The following is a 20,742-nucleotide window of genomic DNA, read 5'->3' on the forward strand; positions in this document are numbered from 1 at the left end:
GGAGTATTATATAGTATTTGACAGGTACAAGATGGTTGGCAAATATATATTCTGATTTGGGTGTCAATGTGCACAAATACACTAATACAAAACAACAAGGCCATTAAGCAGCACTGCACTTAACCAATTACTTAATTATTTGAGTTACTAGTTCATTATCTCTTTATTTGAGACAATGTCCCATGCAACACAATGTACACAACTAAAAATGTCAAAATGTCAAAAAAGATATAAAAAACTCAGTGTTACAACTACCATTTAAGACATTTTAATATTTCAAGTTTTTTGGGATCAAAAAGTCACTACCTCATAAATAACTTACTGTAATTATATATTTATAGTTATTTTTTGACAAGATCTCTGCCTCAAGACTTGATCACCACTTCTCAAATAGGAGGAATTCCAACCTTATTCCATGTTAATTTAATTCAATTCATTCTCAATGTTATACAGCTTTCCCAGTCATAAAGGAATCATCTACAGGTCTGCCACTGGTGACCTTACACAAACTTTACACAACACACACATTGAAATATATTTTCATGTTTTGGACACCATAATGTCATTTATGCGGAATCACGTTTAAATACAGTCTTAAGTTTTGTTGATTTTCTAAGTGAAAATAAGTCAACACATCGTCTACAGGGAACTTGGAAATTGGAGTTTTTCTGCATATTTCAACATATTTTGAAAAAAAAAAACTTATTATATAAATTAAATGTGCCATTCCTTTTTACAATCTACACAGATGTTTCATTTATTGTTTGTCCAATGTATTAAATGTATTAAACTGTACATTGAAAAGTGTGTTTTCTGTACTTATTTTCACTGAGAATATCAACTAAACATGTAATTTGACCAGGGTGTTCAAACTTTTGCATATGATGTATAAGATTACATTAATTACAAAGAAAACACAAATTTAGGTCCCCAAGTCCACTGACTTTAGAGTCTCCAAAACAAACAAAAAAAGAAACCTAAAAGGAACTAGTCATGCCAGGATTAAATCAATGTTTATTAGCATTGACCAGACAGTAGGGTGCACGGTTGTAGAATAGGAACACTCATGGCTTATAGAGGCTTAACGTGGGTCTGGACCTCACACCCACCTCGGCAAGAGAACATAAATACACCAACACACTGTACATGAGGTTAAGCATGCCTCGGTCACATTCACACGACAGTCACACATATACTGTAGATATGTTCAGAGAATATTATGTGTCTTCATCAATGAAGCGCAACAAAATGACACCATGTTCACATTTACAAATGCACTGGCACAATAACAGAAGCAAATCATCTCATTAGGCTGAAGCACAGGAAGGAAAAGTGTGTTTTCCACTTGGTCAGTGTGTTTATTAAGATCTAATCCAATCTAATCAAATCCTATCAGCTACAGCTACATCAAGAGTGTCAGTAATTTAGTTATCTGTCCTTATACAGACGTAATTTAATTTGTAATGAAGGATACGAAAACACCCACATACGCAAACTTTCCAGATTGGATGAAACTCTTGTCCATTGCTTGTCCATTAGAATGGCTTCATTAAGAAGAAACAATGAAATAAGCAGTGTTCTCTATCAACGTAACACATGAATGATAATCCATGCTGCAATGGACCTAGTTTATCTCTCCCTCTGTATGGACACTGAGCTTACACAGGGTTAAAGTTCAAGTCAGCAGATACAGAAGGACATAAGGGAAGTTAAGTTCCCAAGTGAATAAAGAAGTGTACATATCCTTAAACAGATTACACAAAGAACCAAAGCACAACAAACTTGAGAGTCCTGTGGATTAGTAAGAAATCCAGTTAAGAATCCAGTCCATGGCACACAGTTTTATATTATAAACACTCACCAGTATGTCCTCAATTGTCATTGACTCACAATATACAAAAATAAAACTATAAATACGGTGTAATTGGATTCAATAAATATTATGCATATTCTTGGTTGTGGCTGAAAACTGCAGCATAGGAGGGAGAGCCAGTACTATTCTTAGAAGAATTTGACAAATCTTTCTTCCAATCACAACACACTGTGGCCCAAAAAAAGTATTTGGATATTTGTGCCATTCTTATAGTGTATTAAATGTGGAAAAAAATTCATATAAAATGGCATTTGTTTCAAACAGACTATTCCAAGATTGGTGTGTTTCGTGCATCCAAAACAAAACTACCACAGATTGAGTGCGTTTCTAGGGGGTGGTATCTTCTACTAACCAAGACGTTTGTATGGTCATATGATCATTACATTACATTACATTACATTACATTTAGCAGACGCTTTTATCCAAAGCGACTTACAAATAATGTGGTACATAGAACAAACAAGATCACAGAAAACCAAAAATGGATGATATTGTAAATGTGTAGTTCTTTATTCCTCTAGCTGCCAGTTAGTCTCCACTTAAATCAGTCTGCAGGATCTTGCTTTTCTGATTGTCTTTCTCCTGCTAATGCTCTCTCAGTGCACAAAGCATTTAGATGGATTTGTACCAACCAGACAAAGTACATGTTCAGGAGAATCTTTGTGATTTGGCAGGTGTTTAATATGGACACGTATACTAGGAGACTAAAACCCATTTTTCAGGCAACATCTGCCTGAAAAATTACAGAGATGTGTACTTGGGTGGGACTAAAATGATCATCAGTGAGTTGGGTGAAAATGACAGGCAATTCAGCCTGTAATTTTCTCAGATGGGTATGGAGTAAAACACTGACAAGACCAATCTGGACAGAAATAAAATCACAGAGTAGCACCTTTTAAAAGCAGAAATTACCCCAGGAGCCCATGTAAGTTGAAAATGTCTGAATAGGCCTTTCAAAAGATTTCTTGCAATTTTCTGTAGATTTTCATCCAAAATGCCTTTGCACATTTGAGTTCATGATCCTATCTATGAACACAAGCTGAGCAACACTACTGTAATAAAAACAGCCCCACACTTTGACATTTCTACCTCTGTGCTTTACAGTAGCCTTAGTGCAGTCTGGCTGGAATTGTTATCCAGGCTTTTCTATGTCCTTAGAAACAAATCTATTTGTTAAGTATGTATGTTATGACATTATCATAAAAGAATGTTCAGCAATGATTAACAACTTAAAGAATGATTAAATCTTTACGTGTCCAAATTCTTTTTGAACCTCACTGTATGTCCAAGGATGTGGTGGCAGAAAAAAATTGTTAGAACGTTATTGCATATCTGGAGGAAACATGTCACAGGTATCTAGTCTACTGTAAAAAATGAAGAATGAAGAATGAAATAATGACTATACAGTACAAATACAGAACATTTTTTTCAACAAGCACTATCCAGCACAATGATGTGAGAAGGGAAATGAAAAAAGTAAAGATATAGTCTGAAGCTCTGAACACATTTACATCGTCTACACAATAAAGTTGAGGGCCAAGCAGGGCACAGTGTTTATGCTTAATTTTCTACCTTTAATCCTGAGAAAAATATCTGCTCTTTAGTGTCTACACTAGCTGCATATGTCAGTGGTTATCTGCATATAAGGTTCTGTTTGCGTGGTTTTATTTTCTTGGTTACTGTGCGATATTAACTTACGACTGGTCATTCATGTATTATGGTATATTGTTAATGATTAGTCTACTGTGTGTAACACTGAGATGTTCAAATATAGTGTTGAGGTGAAGATGCCTTCTACTCTCATCGATGAGTCTGAGTTTATTACACTCCTTTTATACAACACATAGTAAGATGAGGAGGATGTGGGGAATAGTCTATTTTGTGGAAGTATTCTATATCCTCCTCATTCTTAGCTGTGAGTTGATCACAATTATACAGGAAGTTTCATGCAGCCTGTTTCATTAAACTATACTACAGGGACTTCTCCTTAGAAAGTTACTGGCTTTCTATATTCACCCAGCTGTCCTATGCTTTTTGATTGTTTAAAACCAAACACATAAAAAAAATCATATAAATAAAAAGGCCTGAGGGCTAGAAAGGATAACCTGTTTAGTCACAGAGGAATATATCTATAGTCCGACTATTTAACAGGCTGGCACATGTATATAAATATTATGCCTCCCATATGAGTACAATATCACAAAGCATTTGAAATAGACCTCACTTTCTCAAAGAACAGGCAAAATAAAATTCATACACTGACAAAGTCTCACAGCCACTCTCAGAACATCAGAACAACCGAAACACTGTAAACATGAATCAACTGACAATACAACTTTCCTCCATTGTAAAGAGTCCTCAACAGAGTCAGGTACCAGGAGCATGTTGGGTTAGATTTGCAAAGACTGCCTGTTTTGCTCTAATGTTGTTTCACATACCTCTCTTCTTACTGAACATCCATAAATTTGAAGGTGAAGCAAGGTATCATGGAAGAAGGACAAAGAGCAAACATCGAATGATGGTCAAGGTCACATCATGGCTCTCACATCTTCTGTGTGAAGTTTTCAGGAAACACTCCTTTTTTGTTGAGATCTTTCATCTGGAGCCAGTCGGCCTCTCTCACTCCCATCAACCAGCCCTCGTCCTGCAAGAACACACAAAATTGATCTGTTTGTTGCTCCACCGCCTTAAACTCTGTAAACTGTGAATGAGAGTTCACTCCAAATGTATTCTTTTGCACACATAGTATATGTGAATGATCAAGAAGTTTAAGCTAGATGAAAGTAGGTGTGTAATCCTTGAAGAGCTAATGGACACTGATGCAACAGATGCCATGGCTATTAGTGTAGTTACAAAATAAGTAAACATATTGAATTACAATAACAATGTTTAGCTATACAAAACTTTCATTTCAGTTACAAAATCTCAAAGTACTTTACTCAAGAAGATAAGCATAAACAGAAAAGATAAGCAAATGGAAACAAAATATTAAAATATATATTACAAAGTCTAACTTTGATATTCAATTATCTGCAAGAGGTACTGAATAAATATGTAGTTAACCACAGGTAAGAAAACCAATCCTTAAGATGAAATTAGCATATGGCTTAGGCTTACACTTTCAAGTGATAGTTTTGGTTTTAAGAGGATAAAAAATCAGTAACAATTTGAGAGGAAGCAAGCAGAATAATAAATTTGAAAACAGTAGTACTGTAAGTTACTCACATAGCTTAGGATTAGTAACTGACTAACAAGCATGCAGTTCAAGTGGTTCATCTGGATTTAAAACACTATAAAACTTGCATTCCTCATCTTCTCTGGAATCTTATTCATGAGTTCAGGAGTATAAAATAGTATGCACTACAGTTTGGGATCAGTTATAAGCCATATAATCAGCCATATTAATATTTTCCATGCAGACATGCCTGTGTTGGCCCTCTCAGGGGTCTCTCCGTGAGCTACAGGGGCTGGGGCTAGCCAATAGATAACTGTGTATTGGCCCACTATGAGTCAGCTCACATAGGAACACACCACTGAACCCTCAATGGGCCTTAAAGAGTTTTTATTTGGGCAGTACACTGTTGGGCTAGCCCCTAGATAACCTGACATGGGCCCGTTGTAGGGCACCACACACTGAGCCCATATCATTTAACCAATCCTGGGCCCCTAATTGATTTGAATGGTCATGGCTAACATACATGTAGCATATTGACATAATTTCAATGTTATTATGACATAGGTTTGCAGCCTGTATTAAAAGTTGGAATTTAAACATCATTTAAGTGTAACCATGAGATTAATGTGTCAATTGTGGTATATCATTTGAATGTTGCTATGACATTAAAGCTGCATTTTTGGGGATATGGAGACACTTCTAGTGGAAATGAGTAATTGCATGCAAAGAGCATTAATAAAGACATGATGTGGCCTGAAAAACTCAGAAATTTGACTTTTAAATTGTACTTCAGGCTTTACAGGGAGACTCACAGCGGCACATACATGATAATTTAGCATCATCTTTTTTCTACTGACTTAGTATAATTGCTTATACAATTATATACATAGAAAATGCTGAATATTATGACTTCATGTTCATATTTTGCTACCTAATTTTTACTGATGTCTACTTCATACATTTACAACTGCTTCGAATTTCCATTACACCTTAAAGCACTGAACCATTATGGCACCTGAACCACTTACGGGGAAATGGAAAATTTAAAGTGGCTGTGAATACAGAACACAGTAAAATATAACAGTCATAATTTTCCTGTGCACGGGACTGCATGACTCTGTCATGTTTTAGTGCAAGGCACATAGCCACATTAATATAAAATATTTAAGTTGTTATGTGACTACAATATGACACAATAATACTTTTGTGTGTGTGTGTATTTTTGTGCCAATAAATAGCCATTATTGTACGCAAAGCCCTCTCATTATCTAAAGAACAGGAAAAATATGAATAATTAAATATGGAAATAAATACTAAACTTAATGATTAAAAAATAATGTCATTATTCATTGTTTATTTTGCATACAGGCAGACCCTATCCTCCATAGTGTGTGTGTGTGCGTGTGTGTGCTTTGTTGAGGTTTGCGTTGTTAAAAGGGACGTTTCATGTTATTTGTGTTTACACACTGACACAGTGTTAATGGCCCCACTGTGTGACTGAACACAGCTCACGTAAAAGAGACTAAGTGTGGGTTGCCTGCATATAATATGATATGGGGCTTCGTGTTGGCCACCCACACCCCAGGAAACATGCTGGTGTGGGTCCAGTGTGGGGCCATTGTGGGCTAAAAATCTGGCCCACTGTAGGCTGCTCATTGTGTGGCCTCAGCCAATGATGAAACAGGGGAAGCCCCCACGTTAGAGACCATATGTTGGTAGCCCACACTAAGCCGTTAAATCAGGGCTGTGTGTGAGTGGAGCCCCACTCAGTCATGAAACCATGGGGCCCCATGCTGACAGCCCACACTAAGCCTTCATATCTTCATATTAGTTGCCCCCAGTTTCACGACTGACTGGGGCACAATTATTTTCATTTACAGCTTGCTAATTAGTTGAAACGTCCGCTAGGACAGTATTAGCACTTCAGAGTCATTTTATACATTTATCTGCAACCAAACTGGTTTATACTGTTTAAAGCAATTGCTTTCAATTTTTTTTATTCCAAATGTTTGAACAGCTATTTGAAAGTTTCAATGGTAAAGTTTTACTGTTATGTATGAAGTGAGAATAAGAAAATATTGCTGAAAAATGCTGACCTGCTCATCAGGAATATCGTAGGTCACCACAAGCACTACGTCTCCCGTTTTCATCTCTAACTCATCCGTGTCGCTAGCAACATAGTCATGCATTGCTTGAACCTACAGTAGACAAAGAAGGACACAAACTTTTAAATCAGATAGTCTGAACAGAGTTCTTGTTTTAGGTGTTGACACAACCTAAAAACACAATCTAAAAATGCTTGTTGGTGCTTATGGCAGAACTTTGGACTCACTTTATAAATGAAATTGGGTGGCATCTCTACTTCTGTGGTTCCATTAGCATCTTCTGCTGTCTACATGTAAAAAGGACATCAAAATTAAACAAGAGGAAGCTTGTCCAGCAGTGTCTGCATGGACAATGGAAGAACAATGATAGCATAGAACAGAATCTATATGTGTTTGAATGCTTTTTTAGAAACCAGAGGGGAAACACTCACTGCTGCTGCTGCTGCTGCTGCTGTCTCTTCTGTGGCAGGTGCACCTTCTGCTGCCTGCAAAACAGAAAAAGGAAAAAAGAAAAAGAAATAAGAGAGAAAGACAAATAGAGAAAGAGGGAGACAATAAACATAGACAGAACAACAACAACAACAAAAACAATGTAAATCTCTGCACTCAAACATGCTTAATTTAACCTACTACTACTACTACTACTTCTACTACTACTTCGACTAGCATGTCATAAATGCCATGCTAAGTAACCTTGTGCCTAACTGGAGGCACCCACAGCAGCATGCCTTCGGGCCAGCTCTTCATGAGCCAGCCAAGGCATGGGCACAGCCTCATCTAAAAACAATACCTGAGCCCCTTCACTGTCCAAACCCTGAGCGCACACTGGCTGGGACCCATCATCGTCCCAAGTCGGTTCTGCAGCTGGAGCGTGCACTGGTTGGCTGCCATCATCATCCCAGGTAGGATACGCAGGCGCAGCACACACAGGTTGACTACCATCATCATCCCAGGTAGGCTGAGTAGCGCCATCCCCCCAGCCAGTGCGCACAGGCTGGCTACCATCATCGTCCCATGTCTGGGGCGCATCAGCGTGGCTCTCTGCTTGCTGCAGGGTAGTGAGGGTGAAAACAGTGTGGTGGAGTGGTGAAGGGGCAACAGTAGGGAGCCAGGAAGAGGCAAGGCCGGATGTCATTCACAGGGGCCAGTGCAGGAGGAGTGAAGGCCAGGAAAGTGAAAGATGTAAAAAATTGCTCCGACTACAGATTTGTACATATGGGGGTTATCTCTTTGGAAAAATTAAATGCTTTTATTGAGATTTTTGACCATGCAGCATTATAGGTGTAAAAATACACTAATGCATCATGATCTGAAGGTGGCAATTCAACTGTTAGAGTGTGAGAATCGATAGTAATCAATTATAATAGTATTAAAGTTTGCACTCATTTTTTGGACAAAATAAAACTCTCAGACTTTTCAAAGGAAATGTTTTTTTTATTGTCTAGATTTTGCTACTGTGTTAATTGCTCCTCCAGTCACATTTGTATATTATTATTATATATAATTTTTAAAGATATTTCTGTCTTGCAGAAATAATCAAGTTGTAAAATTTGAGATTTCAAGGTGCATCATTTTCTAAATAATCAAACCAAATTAAATTGTCATGAGGTCAGAAATTACACCCGTACACAGAATTTATAGTGATTAGATTGTAAAGACAAAGAGGAACACATACACATATACCAATGTGCAGTAATACATATGAATCCACATAAAAAGGAAAGTGTAGCCCCAGATAATGCTAACGAATTACTCACCTCCCATGAATCCCAGGTCTTCAGAAAACCAGTGTTGAGCAGATTTCAGAAAATGTATGACAAGACAAAACATTGAGATGACACCAATGAACAGGTGAAAGAAAATCACACTGTATTGTTACCATGAAGATGGATCAACAACACTCAAACATGTCTGAGTAGTGAAGCTTTTTTGAGTCTGCCAGGCAGCAGGATAAACACACCTGCGGGTTGGTGGCAACTGGTGTGGTAGCAGCCTGCAGTGCATCCAGGTCCATGTCCAGCAGATTACTAGTGCCTGGGGCATCATACTATTAGAGGGGAGAAAAAAACACTGTAACAGCAAAATTCAGTACAAATCCCCATATTGCAGCTTTACGCTTTGTTAAAGACTGACTTGTGTTGGAGATGTAACACTGATGCCTGGAGTAGAAGCCTCATCAAATAGGTTAATAATGTTCTCTGGCTTCAGATCCTTTGATGGAGTGACTTTTGGAGGTGGAGGAACAGCAGGTTTCAGCTGTTAACAGACACAAAACATCCCAATTTTAACTGAGTACAGAAGAATGTCTATATGCACCTGAGCCTAACAACAGAGATATAAAAAGGATTATTTAGAGAGATGCCTTTTACCTTTTGCTCCCTAGTGAACAGCTCAGTAGGTTTCTTAAAGGAACACATCAGCATTTTTCAATCTTTTATGCTGCATCTATGGTGTAGTACTGATTTCAATGGACAATAATTTAGACACCTCTCCCTGTACTTAGAAAAGAATAATAAAAAAAACCTGTTGACATCACATACACTTATTTTAGAAGCCAATGAGAAGCATCTTTTGACTAAGCAGGTTTTCTGTTATTACTACAGGTACAGGGAAAAGCACTGACATTATTGTCCATGGTAACTGATCATATGCCACAGATTCAGCACACTGAAATTAAGCTGGAGTATTCCTTTAAAAAGATCAATTGAAAGGGACCTTAGAAAAAACAATGCTTTTCAATTAACATTCTGGCAACTTTATGTTTAAAGAGCTCTAAATACCCTACATTTTTCTTGTGTTTTATTTACCCAATGAGGTCCACATATGACATAGGTGTAGTTTCAGGTACCAAAACATTTAATTTTTACATGGCCAAATTATATCTTAGCCTTAAGAATTAAATATTCTGTTTTCTGTCACTATGTCTTTAACACTTATATATATGTAAATAACACAGACTGCCTTGTTTCGTGTTCTATTCAAAACACAGTTTGGGCTCTCCTTACAACTTCAGTATGAATGGGTAAAGCTACAAAGTTGTATGCTGAATAGCTGAAAATATATAAAGATGTGTTGGTTTTTGTGACATCACAAAAGCTGAATTCAACAGTTTTTTGCAACTTAGTTTCCATACATGGACTGTATCTACTGGGCATGAATGGTATGTTTTGCATTCTACCAAATTAGTTCAAACTGTAGTAGATAAAGGTGAAGTTGAAAGGTTTAAATGTATCATCTAGAGCATTCTAGACTGCATCCCTGTCCCTCATGGCCACACGGTGAGTTGTTAGATCACTCCCATTTGAAGTAAATGTGTCCTGAAGTCCAAAACACATATTTTCTACAATTAAGTAAACTTTTTCGGCTTTTATTGTAAAATATTATTTTACGTGTGTACAACTGTTCAAAGCTGTGTTTGTTAATCATGTACCAGCTAGTGTTTCTGAGGTATGCTCAAAATTAGCTACATTTGTCACTACTGAAACCATCAACACTGAAACGTTTTTGTAGTGTTTTGATTGTTTTGGTAGCAAGAAAATTGAAAGTTCAATCATTTGTTTTAATAAAATAAACACAATTACGGTTTAGGGTCATTTAAAGCCAAAGGATTTTAGTCTAGTTCAAGATCAGTTAAAATTCAGGAATGTGTTTTGAACTCGGATTTGGAATCGATATGTTAGAATGATCCTTATACACTACATCAAATCAAATCAACAATTATTTATTAAAAAAAGTGAAAAACGATTTTCCATTAACTGTGTACTTTACGACCATGCACTGCTGCAGATTGTTGAACAAGAAGTAACGTAACTGTATCATTGTTACCTTAGATGGAGATTTTGGAATGGCTGGTGGTCCTCCTGGGCTCAGAGTGTGATTGGCATCTTGTGTTCTGTCACTAGAAAATAAAGGACAGATATATTAACTGTAGCTCGATGGCATTATTGGCCATGAGGGACCTCTCACTCTCATGCTTGTTATAGGTCCCATCTAAGCCCAGCAACTGTGCATAGCAAGCCTTAACCTCAGCAGGCAGTTCATTGACATTAGCCCACATGGGAGTAGTATCACTATGCTTAGGCTTCATAGGGACAAAAACAACTCTTATTCATGCAAAGAGCCTCAGACACGCTTGCTTCTTATACAAATTCATTCTACACATGCATGCTTTTGGGTGGACTTATATATAGTAAACTCTAAATGCCTCTGGTTTAAATAAACAATGTGAGTGTACAGGAACTACAGGCTTATGGGCAGCACTCTGTGTCAAAACAGTTTCCATCTCAAACAAGACAAACTGCTGTCCAGGAGGGCAGCAAAAGGCAGCAACGAAACAGCCTCATCAAGAGAGAAAGCACACACATTGCACACATACACACACTCACACATCCTCAACACACTTAAACACACACACAGCACTACAGAGCTGCCACTGTTACCTCCTTTGAGCTGTTGATTTCATCCCCCCTCCGTTATCTGCTTTTCTGTGAGAGTGTTGTTGTTGTTCATTCATTTGTTTACTTTTATATTTTTCTGCATTTTTACAGGGTAGTTGACTGAGCACACAAACTTGTATTTGTCATGAGATGCCTTTACTAAAGTAACTGGTAAAGATGTATAGGTTATATAGACTATATTCAGTTGTCAAATCACCTCAATAAACAGACAAATAAAAGACTGACCTGGACATGTCTTCATTCTCCAGTTTCTCCAAAGTATCATACATGTTTTGGCTCAGCTGTAAGACGTAATTCAGACATGAATCAATAAATTGCTTTTACATAGGGTGCTATTGATCAAATTGTAGGTCAGGGGAGCCCTGGAGTGCCAGTGTTCAGCATAGTTTAGTGATTTACCTACTTAAACACACTAATTAAACCAGGCAGCTGGCAACAATTTTAACCACACACGAGAAACATCAGAGTTGAACACCCCTTACCTTTCCTATTTCTCTGTGAAACTTCTCCTCCAGACCAGACACACTCTGGAAAGTGTTTACATAAAAGCCAACACGACTGGAATAAAGAAAAAGTAAATGTAAATCAGTAGCATTTAGAAAGAAATTAATATTCTTCAATATTTCATGTATTTTAATACCAAGTTAATTAGTAATATCAAAATGTTCCCAAATAAAAACACTACAGTGGAAACATTTGGGCAAATGTGTTCAGGCAAAAATAATGCTCTCAGCAATTAATGTCTGAGTAGAACTAAGCAGATTATGTATTTCTGCTAAAATTTTCTACATTCTGTTTGGTATACATTTGTCATTAAGGTACATTGTTTGAGGAAACATCTCACCACAAGAATATATAGCACTGCTGGTAGTGGCAGTAAGAAGCAAACATTTGACAACACCATGCAGCTGATAACTATGTTGTTTTGCTTTTGTCTCAGTAATAGAATTGTCATACAACCAGTTCTTACCTGTTCCAGAGTGATGGCAGCTCCTCCTGAAGATCTACATTGATATCCTCAAACACCTTCTGTGCCCTCTCTAACTCTTCCTCTGCCTAGATACAAGCATATGAACAAATTCTGGTTAAGGTATAAAAACAATGAAGTCTTTGCTCTAAAATATGTAGACCCTCTGAAGGCCTCCACTAAAGAACAAAAGGGGTTTAATTACCTGATTCCTGGACAGGCTGGTCTGAGCAACATTATGAGCAGAAAGAATCCCCTGTGCCCATCCTGGAGTGGCCCTCTCTAACAAAGATGTTGGCTAAATAAAACAGGCAGAAAGTGAAATTAAATTAATGCTATTACCCTCAAAATGTCTATGATCAAATGGGCCACAAAATATTTGACATGTATATACATGTATGCACAATTAGTGTCTTCCCAGTTACTTTAGAAATCTTAATTCCACCCACCTTCTTCTTACTCTTGTTTACAGCAGCATAAGTGTGGCGGGCACTGTCATAGTCCACCAGTTTCCTGTCTCGCTTCGCAATACGGGCCTTGAAATGGAGACATAGGTGCAGCACAGAAGATCATTACACATGAATGTATACAACCTTGCACCTCCAAAACGTTACGTTTATAGGACTTTTAATGTAAATGAATGTAAAAAGATTTCATTCTGGCCTACTCATCATGACATTTCCACAACGTGTAAAGGCAAGTGGACCTTTCAAAATCCAAGGGTTTGTTCCAACAGTAATGATATGCAAGGAGGCCCATGAACTGCAAACATATGAATACTGAATACAAATTAAGCATCACTACCTTAATATCCGGAAACTGGCCCAAGTAAGTGTCCATGGAGATCAAGGCATGATCCACTAGCTTCTGGTGAAAGTCTGTCCACAAGAGGTCTGAGTCCTGCGATAAACAGCAGAGCAGAATGATATGAGTTCAATGAAACTGTAACTAACAGGTCCACATGTTTGTCTATGTTAGGACACACTCATACATGTTAATCTAGAACTACAACTCTGCGACCGACTTTCTAAGACACGACTCACTCTGCATCACGAAACTACACTGTCACTAAATTATCTAAATCTAATTTAAGTCTGTGCTTGTTAATGCTAGACTAAAAACTTTTCATTATACATCTACTTTCCCTGTAGGAACTAGATCTAGATTAATCTACAATAAGATTAGCCCAACTAATCTTGACTTTTACTAACTTGAAGCCTAAAGCCTTGAATTACCTCCCAACTGTAATGCCACTCCTCTAGTGCATTTCTAACTTTAATGAAAGGAAAGAAATCAGAGAAAACAATCGACAAACAAACCAGATTTTGAGTGAATCACAAAGCATTAATTTATATTTGATTAATTTTTAATTAATTTATTAATAAAAGCAATTAACTTTTGAAGCAAATACAAAAGCAAATGCTGTGAAGTAGAAAAAAGACCTGAGGCAGGTACAAGAAGAACAGATAAAACAGTAACCTCTACAATAGAATCCATTTCATCTTTGCCGTACCACTCCGGCTCATACATATCAGCCAGGCACTTTTGGAGACGCTTGGAGGACTCATGCATTGCTGTTAAATAACAAATAGAAAGACATCAGCAATCAAACTAGAAACACATAATGAGCGATCAGTCAGAGAATGAAACAGTTGACCTCAAACTACTGAATGCACCTTTTACAGCAGCTAAATAGGCCCGTAGATCTTTCTGAAGTTTGGTTCCCTCGGCCTAGAAAGGCAATCATAAACATTCATGAGAAGTACAGATAAAAATTAACGGTGAAAGCAAAGCAATATACATATACTAGACATGCTGGTAAAAGCAAAAAGACTTGGTTGTTTTAACTGTAATGACTGAGTTCTCACCAGCTGTTTGTTGAAGTTAATGACTCCTTCTTCAAATGCAAGATCTTTCGTTTCATCAGCCTTGCCAAGTTTCTGCAGAACCTGAGAAATCACAGAGAGGTTTCACTTGTCACGAAGCAAACTGTAGCACTCATGTGGAAGAGGCTTTACACATTTTCTATATTAATCTATAATTTGAATTAAAAACACATCTTACTCAGAGGATAATGTAAACAGCTTTCTTTTTGCCTCACATAGTGAACAACCAGGTCTTTTCTTTAATAAGCTGCTGTGTTGTTGATTGATACACATCTGCTTTGCCATTAAACTAAGCCACATCTACAAGCTTTTTGCTTGAGAAAAGAAGCCATTTAAAAATTCATGCTGTTGATTTCTTTCAGACCTTCCATAATTCTTTTGAACTAGTTTATCTTGAGGAAAGAATATAACGCTGATACATAGCCATCACTGTACTGTGGATTGCTGTGGTAACTATAGTAGGTACTGTGTCAGTAGCAGATCTAGATAAGATCTGTTCAGGAGATTATTTTACAGGTATTTTGTAAAGACCATGCAATGACTAAATTTCACTGACCACAGAAACAAAAACCAGCTGCAGTTCAGCTTGGGGCATGAGATTCTGCCTGAATGAATGTTTATCTGTATGCTATTTCATTTACTAAACACCTGGTCCATTTGACATCCCTGCCTTTAAAACAATGTGACAGATGACCCTTGGGATGATAACTGGGTAGACATGTGCCTGAAAGAACTCAGACTGTGTGTGTATAACTTATATATAGTATATTGTTTTGTTTTTTTAGTTTTGCAAGCATTACATCATACTAATATTCATAACATTATGAAGAATTTGATAAAAAGATAAAAAATCAAGTATTATACAATAAAAAGTGATGGATATAAAATAAACATATTAGTGCCATGTGATCCTTCCTCTACTGCACCATGACATGCTATACCATGCCAACCAGCAGACACTGTAAATGACAAACTATTCTTCAAAATCATTTTTCATTATATACAAGATACATCGAGAAACATCAGTGAGTCTTTCTATTTTCCCTATTCTTTCAGTTTTTGTACCCCCCCCCCCAAACACTGCATTCTGAAAAAGCGTTCACCACATCTGTCAACTTTCTTAAGCTCTACCTTTAAGCTACGAAAGTCAGAACTATATCAGGCTAACAGGGAAGGCTGGGCGATTATTCAACTTTTATTTTCAATAATGAATTTGGCTTCCAACAGTTATGTAAACAAGACAACTGAGATAAAATGATTATTGTGCTGCATTCTGTTTTGCAACGGTGCTCTCATTTTGAATAGTGCTATAAACCCAGCACACCCCTTTCCTTTACAGCAGTGTGCTTTCACCCCTCCCTAAATCTAAATTTCACCCCTCGTCTAATTTGGTCTGATTTGCTCTAGGTTGGTCTGAGCAATTTGAGCATTATGGGCCTGAAGAATTCCCTGTGTCCATCCTGGAGTAGTTCTCTCTTTACAAAGATGTTGGCTAAATACAACAAGTCAGAAAGAGAGATTAAATGAAAGCTATTCCTAATTCATTTTTGTTTATTATTTTTATATATGTTTAGTAGTTTTCAGTGGATTGTAGAACTGCACTACAATACTGTTGATCTTTTCCATTTCATTTATTATTTCTCTACTGTTTACTTAAATGTTAAAATAACAAGACTAGGTGCTGAGGAAATGTGCAACGATTTAGTGTCATACATTCATGTCAATCCAGCCATGCACATCACAAAATTATGGGGGTAGTCCTACATGAACAGATGGGAAAGGCACACTGCATAGGCTGAAATGTGACACTAACCTTAAGACACCATCACTCTCACTGTCACCACTCTCATTTCCTTACAGCCTGACCGTTTAGCCAGACTGGGCCCCAGCATTAACCAGGCCTTTACACACCAACAGCTGTTACAAAGGAGACCCTTCCACTTTGCCTAACATGGTTAACTATTAGTTATTACCCTTTTCTAGCACAGGTTAATATGGTGGTGGTTCTGATGAGTATCAATCTAAGTACACCTCATATGATCCCTGTAAAAATTTGCATTCCATTTAACAAATTCTCAGGTATCAGTATTTAAGGTATTAGTATGAGTTTACTGGGGCAGAGCTGCTGTGGCTCATTGCTACTGCCACACTGCGGCCCAGGTTACCCAGAGGGCACTCATCTGCAAAGGGCCTGGATGCGGATGCAGACGCAGCCGGCCTGCAGTGAGATGTGCTCAGGCTAAGCGGAGCTCACTGCAGTGGATACACGCACGTAGATGCTTCAGCACCATGGACTGGGCTCCGTGAGCAGGGTGAGACTGGTGCTGCGCCTGCGCAGTAACCCGAGCTCGGTTAGCTTTATCTTCCACAAACCGAAACGAAAAATGTTTATTTGACTAGGAAAGCCAACTCGATTCAGTCGCATGAGGTGGTGGGTGAGATGCGAGATGTGAGATATGACGGGCTCAACGCAGAGCTGAACGTCACGACGTGACAATCAGCAGTAAGAGCATCAGCACCGGAGCCCGTTCAGCATCCAGATAGATTAAGAATAACAACCATGATACTGACCATGGGAATATGCAAGGACGTGTCTTACCTTCTCCTGAGCCCTGGTTAATTTTTTCTGCACATTGCTCGCTATCTTCCCCGCAGAAACCCCTTTCCCCATCGGCAGCTCGGCCATTTTGTCTCGCTTTTTCACCCTGAAAACGCTGGTCGAAGGGCTAAAATACCTATCGCATTGGGGAAATCGTTCACTCGGCTGTCCGCGACAGTAGCTGAGAGCTGTCGTTTGTCTGGCCTGTTAATAGCAGTAATAATAAGATTCGCAGTGGAAGGTGAACGTGTTCAGATCTGTGAGATGCGCACTGAGCGATGACAACGTCACCTTAAAAAGACAGAGCACAATTTCGCCCTTGATACAGGCTTCCACAGGGGCCCATTCATTCTGAGTCACTTCTCGAGCCAGAAATATAAATGAATAGGAATTAACCATGTCTAATAGAAGTAGATGATATTAAGAGGGGATCTGTTTATAACAGGGGTGTCCATTTTATCCGCAAAGTGTCGGTGTGGCTGCGGGTTTTCATTCTAACAAAGCAGGAGCTCACATTAGCAGTAACTTGAAGACTCACCAGTTGATCAAACCAGTAAAATCAGGCGTGCTCCTGCTTGTTTGAGATGAAAGTCTGCAGCCATACTGGCCCTTTGCGAAAAGATCGATACCCCTGTTCTAAATTCTGAATCTCCTCTACTTCTATTAGATAGCGCAGCATAGGTTGCGTTTTGATTGCTAGTATTCTGGTCAACCAACATGACCGAGGTGGGTGACAGGCTAAATCAGCACTAGACCAGCCTGCACTGAATGCAAGCTGAACGTTTTTTTTTTGTTTTTTTTTATGTCAGCACTGAATATCTCACTTTGCTCAAAATATTGTCTCATAGAAGATGTAACTGTTTTTGTCTCATAATTATTACAGCTCTCCTTTACATATCGCTGTTGTCTCCAAAATGGTAACTTTACAGGAGAAGGAAAAAACATACTTTACTTTCAATGTAAGTCAATGGAACCAGACGTCTTTCCTAGTCATTTTGGGCCATTTCTTTTTGTCCATTCTTCATGAAATTTACGCACAATGTAAAGACCAACAGGCTTTTTCATATTTTGTCCAAAACTGGAAAAACGACAAAAATGGAGATACAAGGTTTTCTTCCGACAGCAGCGATATATTAGTTTAGGAGACCTTATGCTTTTTTCTAACAGATTTAGGAAAAATAATTCAGAAACACGTAATCCTATATTTCTCCTGAGACAAAGAAACAAGACATTTATGGGTCCACCGTGTCTTCAGACAATCTATGCTTTTATGTTCATAGTAAACTTTGCTAGTTGTTCATGCAGGTTCCTCTGCAAGAATTTGTGTTAATAATGCCACCATAGAAGGGGAAAGTTAAGCTGTATATTTCCACATTAGTCTTCCTCTTCAGTCCAGTGCATTCCACATTTTAATGTTTTCCTGCTCAAACACCTGAGTGACCTGTTAAAATCAATGTGAATTGGAAATCATTACGCATTCTCCTTCCGCACTGTGATAAATTTCCGCACATCACAGTTACTCACCGAGGATCTCTGAGCAAGCTGAGCATTTAACTCTATGATAGGTGGGGGTGGATGAAAAGAAGAGGTGAAATATAATAATATTGGGGCACCATTATGTAATCAAATCAACACACCTTTTCCATGTTGAAAATGTAATCTTCAATCAAAGATTATGGGAAAACAATTTTAATGATATGATGAATCATGCTTAATATGGCCCAAGACTTGAACTTACAAGGTTTTAAAAAATCTACTTTAATTCCAGTTTGGCTTTAAACATTGTCATTATTTGATGGTGTGCAGGGAAAATAGTTGTATGACTGTTCTGCAGGTTTACCCTCAAGCCATCATCATTTTAAAAAATGAAAGGTAAGAGCTCTCCTATACTGAGATACTTTAACTATTTGTTTAATCTTCACTAATTTACTGACTAATGCTTTGTTGTTAAGACAGTTAAAAGCTTATTGCTTTGCTATTCTGGGGCCCATTTTTTTGCACAGGACTGTAACAGTAATTTGATAAGGGTAGAGTAAATTTAAGAGAGCAGTGCAGTAGACTGAGCCTGGCTGGGCTCTAGTTTTCCTTAAAAACAGCCAAATGCAGAAGAAATCCAGGCTAGGCTCATTCACAAACTGAAAAAAATGTTACGTTAGTGAAGTATGATAAGCCTGGTATCAATAGAACAGAACTTTCAACTCAGCTTGTGTTCACAATCTTTTTATGTCCATGGGTTTGTGGACATTTGCTAAAGCAATAAATGTCAGTGTCTTCAGAGGATATTTGTAAGGAGTCTCTCCTTATCAGTTTCTGCTCTTCTGGGAAGACTTTACACTAGAAGCTGGAACATTTCTGTGAGGATCTGTATTCAGTCACATGAACATAGTGAGGTCAGGTACTGATGTTGGATGATTAGTTCTGAATTACACTGCTCCAACTTATCCTAAAGGTACTGGATGGAGCTTCATCATTTCAGAGAACACATTTCCATTGCTCCACAGTCTAGTGCTGGGGGTCTTTCTATCACTCCAGCCAATGCTTAGCTTTGGACATTGTGACCTTAGGGCTCATGTGTGACTGCTCCAGAGTGTCAGAGCTTTTCTATGGAGATTACACAAGCTATATGTGTGCAGTAAAATGTCACTTCCAGGAATGGGTGCACCTCACACACACACACACACACACACACACACAAACGTACACACACACGTGAACACACACACACACACACACACTCCTTCCAATCCGCTTCTCCTTCTGGGTCGTGGGGGGAGCTGGAGCCAATCCCAGCTGTCGGGTGCACCTTAAAGTAGTTGAATTCACTCATTAGCAAGTATTTGGACATAAAATGTATGAGTCTGTTTTGGGGCATGATTGAGTGTCACTGAAGTCCTATATGGAACACTGCATTATAAAATTAACTTGGGCATTTAAATTTTTTCCCAAAACTACTGAAATCAGACTCCCCATGCATACTTACAAAGTGTCATTAGTCATACAGACTGATAACGCAATAAATTCTGTGAATGTACATCAGGCACAAGATATTGATTTGAAGGCATCTCAGCTTTGCACAGAAAGATCTTTTCATGCTGAAAATAATTAGCTTAGAACGGTGTAATTGCACTACCATGATTTACAGGAGAGTCATGTGAAGCCCTATCATGCTGTACTGATGTAGGTTCACCACATGAGGGCGACATAATCTCTACATTAGGAATGTTTTTGATACATTTACTCAACCAAGATGGTGTATAACTGGCAATTGTGGCCTAAAAGAGGCAAGATTATGAACCAATACAAGACAAATACAAAGACATGCCAAAAAAAGACACAGGCCAAACTTATACCTAATGTTTGAGCACAAAGTAAAACACTGCCTTCTGAGATCTCATAGAGAGCTACGCTGTACAGGGGCCTAGATTTCTAGTCAAACATAAAAGTTACATTATTACTTACAGTAAGTTATTGATGAATGCCGGGTCGTGAAACTCCTAGTGTGTCTAATCTTGGCTAGAAAGTTTAATGCTATAAGTTTGTTAAGACATATTCTACAGAAATAAGGTACTGGCTTGTATTTCAGTGCCACTGCTGGACTGAAAGGCCACACTTTATGGCAATGAAGGTTCATTGTTATTATTATTATAAGTACCAAGTTCAGTTTGTCTATAAGGTCCTAA

The 20,742-nt window shown here is 38.0% G+C and overlaps 1 protein-coding gene across 4 annotated transcripts; it reads right to left on the reverse strand.

Annotated features, from left to right (window-relative positions):
* Positions 1–991: 991 nt before the first annotated feature.
* Positions 992–17,343, reverse strand: LOC108423968 (myc box-dependent-interacting protein 1). Of its 4 annotated transcripts, XM_017691665.2 has the most exons (20): positions 17,063–17,343; positions 14,446–14,526; positions 14,254–14,308; positions 14,057–14,151; positions 13,382–13,477; positions 13,027–13,113; positions 12,783–12,875; positions 12,581–12,666; positions 12,093–12,168; positions 11,836–11,891; positions 11,593–11,637; positions 10,979–11,051; positions 9,287–9,409; positions 9,114–9,200; positions 8,911–8,928; positions 7,944–8,201; positions 7,585–7,638; positions 7,381–7,440; positions 7,145–7,246; positions 992–4,517 (listed from the first exon to the last, which is right to left on the reverse strand). In XM_017691665.2, exons 1-20 carry the CDS (start codon positions 17,147–17,149, stop codon positions 4,416–4,418), a joined length of 1,734 nt encoding a protein of 577 aa, XP_017547154.1. In that variant the 5' UTR covers positions 17,150–17,343; the 3' UTR covers positions 992–4,415. The 4 variants fall into 4 exon arrangements, with proteins under 4 accessions (XP_017547154.1, XP_017547155.1, XP_017547156.1 ...); XM_017691666.2 differs by lacking the exon at positions 11,593–11,637; XM_017691667.2 differs by lacking the exon at positions 7,944–8,201.
* Between the last annotated feature and the right edge of the window lie 3,399 nt (positions 17,344–20,742).

The sequence above is a fragment of the Pygocentrus nattereri genome, chromosome 6 (assembly GCF_015220715.1).
Source record: "Pygocentrus nattereri isolate fPygNat1 chromosome 6, fPygNat1.pri, whole genome shotgun sequence".
Lineage (NCBI taxonomy): Eukaryota > Metazoa > Chordata > Actinopteri > Characiformes > Serrasalmidae > Pygocentrus > Pygocentrus nattereri.